The 8943-nt window shown below is 30.9% G+C and overlaps 1 protein-coding gene across 1 annotated transcript in view; it reads right to left on the reverse strand.

Moving 5' to 3' along the window:
• Nucleotides 1–6784: 6784 nt before the first annotated feature.
• Nucleotides 6785–8943, reverse strand: part of LOC119836398 (chaoptin) — a 25770-nt gene continuing 23611 nt past the window's right edge. The window contains exons 18-19 of the mRNA XM_038361708.1: nucleotides 8385–8649; nucleotides 6785–7920 (exon numbers count right to left, since the gene is read on the reverse strand). Of these exons, the coding sequence (XP_038217636.1) occupies nucleotides 7479–7920; nucleotides 8385–8649 (707 nt within the window). The 3' untranslated portion in view covers nucleotides 6785–7478. The remainder of the gene's footprint in view (nucleotides 7921–8384; nucleotides 8650–8943) is intronic.

The raw sequence follows: 8943 nt of genomic DNA on the forward strand, positions 1-8943 counted from the left end.
ACAGATTCGAAATTCAAATGTAATATTTTTTTATAATTAAGTGTAACAGTATTTATGGCCAGACTAAGTATATAGACAAATAAATTATTAAAAAATTGATTTCATTATATTGAATATAAACGTAAAAACATACGAAATAATCTAACAAATAAAATTATCGAAAAATATTACGAATCGATTTCTAAGAGTAGTGTAGTGTAATAGACCTACGGTACGGTTTGGCGTAAAAACGCTGGTTCGAATCCCGTCTCGTGTACAATTTTTTTCTATTCTTTCAAAATTTCTTATCCAATATTATTTCTCAGTCTTGTACTATTTATGTGAAAATAGACAGTTACTTGCGCATTTATTAGGGGAAATTACCATACATATTAAAGTAAACTGCTACGCGTGTGGTAAATAAGTCCACAAAGAATCTTGTTATCTTAAATAAAGTCATGAATTGATGGAAAAAAATCAATTATTACATTCAATAGATGTGTATTATATTTCTGTACACAATTTAACCGTGAAGACGTAAAAAACATATCTAAGGTTTTTTGTAGCACTCGCTTCGTGCCTTTCCATTACCTATGATTTTAAAAAGAAAAAATAATCAAGTTCAGTATAGTCCAAGAAAATGGGTAGGGTAAATGCGAATTTGAGATTAAAACTTGAATTTTTGATATAATTTACTTTGAGGAATCTAAAAACGAACTGTGCAAGTTTTTTTTAAATTCACCCCCGAGAAGGGGTGAAAAAAAATAAATAAAGTCGTTTTTTTGAAATTTTGGCGAAACCGTAAGTGTTAGAAAAAAAAGTTTTAAATAAAATTTGTAGAGCGTAAAATTTTACACAAAAATGTTTCTATGACTTTTTTTCCTAAAATTGAAATTAACTGAGATAGGGTAGTTAGAAGGTAGGGGATGATAACTGCAACTAAAAAAGTGATTTAATTTGAAAAAAAATTAATATTAAATTTCAAATTGTTATAATTTTGTTATAAACAATTGAAAAAATTTTTTTTTTTCTCTAGGATCAAAGTTTATAATTATATAAGTAATTTAATAAAAAAAATATATGAGTTTTATCAATTTTTCAATAAGTTATGATTTTTTAAAGTTGCAGTTATCATCCCCTACCTTCTAACTACCCTATCTCAGTTAATTTCAATTTTAGGAAAAAAAGTCATAGAAACATTTTTGTGTAAAATTTTACGCTCTACAAATTTTATTTAAAACTTTTTTTTCTAACACTTACGGTTTCGCCAAAATTTCAAAAAAACGACTTTATTTATTTTTTTTCACCCCTTCTCGGGGGTGAATTTAAAAAAAACTTGCACAGTTCGTTTTTAGATTCCTCAAAGTAAATTATATCAAAAATTCAAGTTTTAGTCTCAAATTCGCATTTACCCTACCCATTTTCTTGGACTAGTAGTGGCTCACTGGCTAGCGTCATGTCATTAAAAACACATTCGAATATAGCTGCGCCCCGCGGTTTCACCCGCGTAAGTCCGTATCCCGTAGGAATATCGCGATAAAAAGTGCCTATATGTTATTCCAGTTGTCTATCTGTAGTTTAATAGATGTTATTATACTTATAAACCTTCCTCTTGTGTCATTATTGTACACACGAAAAGGAAATAATACAAAGTACAGGATAAAAATACAAATTGCACAATAGGCGACCTTATGGCTACAGAGCAATCTCTTCCAGGCAACCAAAAGAAAGAAACAATACAGAGAAGAGACTCTACGTATTAAAAAAAACAGTGAAAATTCATGGTTTAGTTTTATAGATTTAAGCATGCATAGGGACGCAGGGACAGAGAAAGCGACTTTGTTTTATACTATGTAGTAACACACATTTTTTTCAACAGAATCTCGTGGCATGAAAAAAATGGCGATGGGACTGATGCCATTGGTTTTCCACGTGGGCGCTACATCCACGTGGATGGCTCTCACGACCATACTGGCCGCTAAGGCGGTGTTCATTGGGATAATTCTACTCGTGTTTAAGATAGCTGTTAGTTCCGCTAAGGTTAGTAGAATTATAAAAATGTCTGTAACATTCTTTAGCAGTCAGCCATAATTAATAATTTTTTCGCGCCTTTTTCTAATTTATTTTTCTTTTACTGTTGTTCTCTATTATTATATGTATTCTTGTGTGTGTGTGTTAAAATAAATATTTCTTTTCTTTCATTTCCACTAAAAGTTTTGCAACGAATAGGGCTCAAATTAACTACTAGCATTTGCTCGCGGCTTCACAAGCGTTAAATTTGGAGTAAACCCCGTTTCCGTATACCATAAAGATTTCCTGCTATCTTTGAAATATCTTAATACAGTGACAGTAATTTTCCACTAGTAAATCGATCTTATTACACATAACTATAAGCATTCCTCTATCCATAAAAAAACATCATCAGATGAACCAGCTCGGTCCGTTCTTACATGAAAAAATATATTATACATGCAGTTAATAACTTTTTGTTTGTCTGTTTGCCTCGTTTCTAGGTGGCATCTTTTTTCACAGCCCTGAAGGGCCAGTCGAAGCATCACGACTGGTCGTGGTCTCCACATGCGGATCATCACGGTAAGTTTTATTATTATTTCCTAAAAACACCAACTAAAATACTAAAATATGAAATATTGTGACATATCCCATTTTAACAAAGTCTAGTCTATTCCAAATTTCATCAAAATTCCTCCAGTTATTTAGGCATGACAGTTTAATAGCTAAACAGGCAGACGGACGGAGTAACTTTCGCATTTATATGAGCTATTCAAACACTGAAATAGATATGTATTACGACATACCTCGTTCATTTCCTACTAATTTTATTATATACTAGCTGCGCCCCGCGGTTTCACCCGCGTAAGTCCGTATCCCTTAGGAATATTCATATTCATTCAGTAGGAAGTAGGATAGTAGGATTTAGTCCACAGTGTAGGCGATAAAAAGCTTCCATAATGCCTTGTGAGAACTTTTATAGGTATTTATTATTAATCCTACTATCCTACTAATATTATAAAAACGAAAGTTTGTAAGGATCTGTGTGCGTTTGTTGCTCTTTCACGCAAAAACTACAGAACCGATTGCAATGAAATTTGGTACGTAGATAGCTGGACAACTGGAATAACATATAGGCAAATTTTTATCCCGATATTCCTACGGGATACGAACTTATACGAATGAAACCACGGCTCAGCTAGTATCTATGTAGTTATATTTATGTAGTTTCAGTTATTTTACTTTCATAAAGTATCTGTGTATTTACATATTTTCCTACTGGAATAAAGTGATGTCATCCGAAATAGACATAAAGAATAAAATCTTTTATGTACCTGTTGTATTTGAATAATGGCTATTGGCAGTATTAATCATGTTTTAAATCCGTTAAAAGTTTTATATGGAAGAACAGAGACAAAGTCAGAATTTGATGAAAATAACAATACTTATTTAATTAAATAATATGTTGAACACAATGAAAATTACATTTAAAATCTTTGAAAGTTTTGACTTTTACAACACGATTCCATTAACTTCACCTGTATGTTTGTATGTAACCGACTCGTTTAGACTCGATTGTGACCCACTTTAAACGGACAGATTTAATTCAAACTTTGTACACTTATCAAGGATCTGTGACAATACAATAATTTCATGACTTTATCTTATTATCCTGATTAGGATTGCCGGGATTTTATAATTTCCTTGCGTACACCCCGTATGAGAGAAAGTGAGTGAAGTTGATTTTTATTATTGAAGCGTGTTTCTTAGTTCTTTTTTTAATAAATTTATTATTAGTGCTTACCTTCATAGAAAATAATTGAAAAATTCAAATATTAAACTTAATGATATTTATTTCTATTAATATTCAGTAATCTGAATTGTTGCAGGTTACCGAAGAAGTCTCTCGAATAAGGGTAAGAATAAATTTCATGTAAATTAAGTCATTACCAACTAATATAATAAAGTATTAACCTTAAATTAAAAAATCTCGCTTGTTTCAAAATGTGAATCATTCGTTATTATAATGATAGATATAAAAGGCAAAAATTTAACGGATTTAAAACACGATTAATCGATTCTAATTACGCTGAGTTTATACTGCATCACATGTTTAATACATTGTACTTAATAGTATAGAGGAAGGTTTTGTATGTTCGTAACGCTTTCACGCGAAAACCACTAGACCGATTTCAACAATTCTCTCACCATTAGAAAGTAACTTCACTAAGTGACATAAGCTACATATGAAACGAATCCGGGGCGATGAGCTAGTGCTATAAACTTATAAATGAATATTAAAGCAAATTAATTATTTATCACATTTAAATAAGATTTTATATTAAATCGGTTTTATGTTTACATATTTTTATGCAATAGTGTCTGAATCTATCACGCTGGCCAAGTGCGGGTTAGCAGATGTCTCATGTCGTCGAACTTTTAATTCTTGGACATGGCGGTTTCCGATCGGTGTTATCTTTACTAAATCAGTTTATATAAAAATATTGATAATACTTCCAAGAAGCGATATTTCCATTTAAAAATTTGCATTTAAATGCCATATGCAATAATAAATTTAAAACTCGATTTCAATCTGTATAGCTTGTACCATAGATTATACACTTATATACTGGCTTGTACTGAGTTGGTCCAATAGACTACGCTAAAGGACTGCCCTATTGTTTCGTTTTACTTATTTAAAAGGTTTTTTTAATTCTCAATCCGATTTATTATTATTATTTTGGGTTTTTTACTTCAGAACGTTCAATTGAAATATTTTTTTTAAACGAAATCTGCCGAATTTTATTAGTGCGAATGTTTGTGAAATGTGAAATGTGAAATGTGTGTGTGTTTGTTGCTCTTTCATGCAAAAACTACTGAACCGATTGCAATCAAATTTAGTACAAAGATAGCTGTACAACTGGAATAACATATAGGCATCTTTTAACTCGATATTAAGACGGGATACGGACTTATGCGGGTGAATCCGCGGGGCGCATCTAGTCTTATATATCTGTAAGTTTTGGGCTTTGACAATGAATGTTTCTTTCTTATTTGTCAATAACTGTATCAATTGCATAGCTTCATTCGTAATTCATTATTAGCACATTATCTTTCTTTTCAGGTCCTTCCTACGAGCTCTCCTATTCGTGGAGTCCAGACACGTCTTACAAAACTCTAGAATATAACATAGATCATGACCATAGTGAAGCGGACATTGAAAAATCTTCGAAAACTCGATGATTTTGTATCAATTACTAAGTCTAGGGTGGGGTATTGGTACAACAATTGTCCAATTTATAATTTATAATGCAATATATAATAAATTTTACTCTACTCATTGATGTATAAAAGACCCAAGATTTTTGTCAAGTGAAAGCAATATTTTAAGTTAGATGTCGGTTAAAACGGTATGTAATTCTAAACCAATAAGTTTAGGGTTGTTTTTAGATTTTTAATTAGGTCTTTTAACAGATTTGGGGTCTAATATTGATAGATTAATATCAAGTATGTAATAAATTAATGTATCCTCTCGAAAATTCATGATCTTACTGAACAAATATAGTCGATGCGAGTGGTTATAAATAATGTCAGCTTTACTAGAAATCTATTTAATGTCTATGTTATTTTTTAAGACTTACACCTGCATTTATTAATAATTTAAAATTTAATTTTAAGTAATTTATTTTAGAATACGAATTAAATATATATTTAAAAGGCTCTCAAAATATATTTAGCATATTGTTTATTTATTCAAATTATAATAACAATATTTTAAATATATTACATGGCAGTGAAGAACTACGTTCTAAGTTTACAACGCATTTGATTAAAGGGGACTGTATGACCTAAAAGCGTGAATACGTTCTAGAATGCCTTAAAGAATATAATTCACTGCAGAAAAACAACAGAAAAATATAACATGCTTCAGGATAAATGCTTGATAGCATGTGAAAACAACGCTTTAAATTTAATACGATTAAGTCACAACTCACAAAGAACCCTTGAAACATTATTTTCTTTAAGCGATAAAATACCATGATTATATACGATATATTATTCTAAGTTTTACAGATTATTCTTCAAGCAATATATTAGTTTAACAGTGATTAGTTTTTAGTGCACTCAATAGATTTTTAGTAAATCGCGTAATCTTATGTCGAAGCGATGATATGCACGCATGTGTGCGTGGCCTCATGTACAGATAGAACTGGATCATTGTATAAATGTGTGCGTGCGTTTCTTTCTTATAGTCAGTCCCCTTAACATTTTAACTTGCCAACTAACTTTAATTGTACTTCCTTACATGAGTGTAAGTAAAGATTTATTTTTAAGATCTTTTACACTATTTATGTTCGAATATATGTAACAGTCAATAGTCTAACTTATAATTTTAAAAGAATAAAAATGCATTTATTAATTTCGTATAATTTTATTAATAAATATTTTTACAAACAATGGACGGATTTCATTTAGCCTTATAGTGATTTATATAAAACAGAAAATAAAACGTTTAACAAAAATGTATTTCCTTATTTAATACATTAATAGAGTATTTTAATTGATAAATTTTTGAATATGTAAAAATAAAAATTGCATACAAATAGATCAATAAATAAATCTCTAATATAATTTCATATGTTGCTCCATTATATAAAAAAAATGTAAAAATCAGATCGAATGTTCAAAAATCCTACTTTTATATAGAAACTATACTATACAGAATATAATATTAAAGCCAAAAATGTCGATTTCCTATATCACAATATAATAAACTTAATACTATTCTTCTATATTTTGATATTGTGCGTACAAAATCAGTATATTTCTTAATCTTTATCTCATGGAACATACTAGAACTCTCTCTAATGTCAACCTTTACAAGGCTTCGTACAAGCAAAAGAATGGTAACATAATATGTATATTTAAGTGTGTATATATATATTTTTGTATATAGTCATATATATATTTTATAAAACTAGGAGTATCACGTATGGGACGGAATGCTAGTATAAGAAAATAATGGTATGTCCACACTGAACTCTGTCAATCTTTTTTTTTTTTACAAATACCCTCAAATTTTAAAATTTATTCGTCAACACCATGCATTTCACATCATAAACATACGTCAAAAATGGCACAATGTTTCGTCTCTAGAAGCATGAAACAAAATAAATCTTGGTGTCTCTCAAATCTATTATGGAATTAATTAATTTTACCAACATATTGGTCAGATTTTTACATCCGGGTATTTTATAGGCGGATCACTTCACAGAAATGTATACAATAACAGATCAATAAAAGCAAATAAAAGACGTAACTTGAAAGAAAGACAGCTAGCTATTTCAAAATCAATTTCATGTATCACGCGTATAGTTCTTGATCATCGGTTATTTCTAAAATTGACAACCCTACCTCGTTCAGCCCTAATAAACAACGGCACCACTCAAAATAAACCAAAGACACCAGCAGACAAACAAACGAACACTTCATATATCCAAATCCGCCAACCGCCTGAAGCAGACCCCCAAAAATATACACAACGTTATCAAAATCGAATCGCTAACCAGACCCAGAACGCTGTTCGAGAACCAGCCGTATCGAACCTTCTTCCTCGACAACCTCCTTTTATCGACGTTCAACTTCTTCGGCCACGATTCGAAATTCGAAATGACGCCCTGACACTGGCTGTCAAAGTATTTGCGCGCGAAGCCGTTTGACGTTTTCGCCTGAACGCATATGTCAAGCGCGACGCCATTTTGCAGCGCCGTTCGGATACTCGCATCCACTTGTATTGTGAGCGAGCGCAGGTTGTACGAAACGTCTTTGCTGTAATATAGCGTGTTGTTTTTGTCGCGTATGTATATGTAGAAATCCGCCAGATCCTCTATGGTGAGTATATACCAGTGGACGTATATTGCTGGTTGGGAGCTGAAAGAATTCAATTATATTATTAAAAATAGATACTTATTTATGAAAAATATCCTTCCAATATTACAAAGGCGAAAGTTTGTAAGTGTGGATGTATGGATGGATATATATATAGCCACGCGAGTGATGCCTCGGGGTACAGCTAGTAAATATTTGTGCTTATAGGATATTTGCAAGAAGTACATAATATAAGTAATTGCTTAAGATGTATTTGGTAAGTTGGTAACTTAAACATCAAATAATATCGAAATCAGCATCCAAAATATCACATGAACTACAAACATTTCTTTAAGTATTTAATACTTTCATTTTTAAAAAAATATAACATCCCGTGAGAAATTTTGAAAGATAAGAAAAAAATTCTCATTTATAAAGCATTTCAATGCTATAAAACTAAAAATTAAATATAATACCCGTTTAAAGCGTATCTTAAAAAAAAGTAAAATTTAAGAAAAAAAACTCACTACTGTATATCCCTAAACGCCAGATCCGGTTCCGCTGTAAACATATACTCAGTGTTGCCATATTCCTTCATTTTGTCCTCCAAGCCGATGTTGCCGGCGCACAATAATCTCTCTTCGTCGATATTGACAAATGTTGTATTAAACAAAGTCGGTGGTTCAGAACAGAGCAATTTATTATATTTTATATCCTGTTGCTGTGATATTGGCAATTTATTTATATAATGTTTCAATGGACGTGTGAAACAGTCGCACTTCAGTTTGTTATCTGAAATTTGAAATTCAAATTATTAAAAATATAATAAAGTGTTTTTGTTTTGTTTGTTTGTTTATTTATATTATAAAGCTGATGAGTTTGTTTGTTTGAACGCGCTAATCACAGGAGCTGCTGGTCCGTTTTGAATAATTTCTTTCAGTGTTAGATAGCCCATTTATGGGCGAAGCCGTGGCGGACTACATATTACACTAGTATAAAATAACTATTTATAACAAGAATTTAAAGCGCCTTAAAATTTATTTTTGATCATTATAATTTAAGAAATTCGTTCACCCCGTTGGGGGT

This window comes from Zerene cesonia, chromosome 24 (assembly GCF_012273895.1).
Source record: "Zerene cesonia ecotype Mississippi chromosome 24, Zerene_cesonia_1.1, whole genome shotgun sequence".
Classification (NCBI taxonomy): domain Eukaryota; kingdom Metazoa; phylum Arthropoda; class Insecta; order Lepidoptera; family Pieridae; genus Zerene; species Zerene cesonia.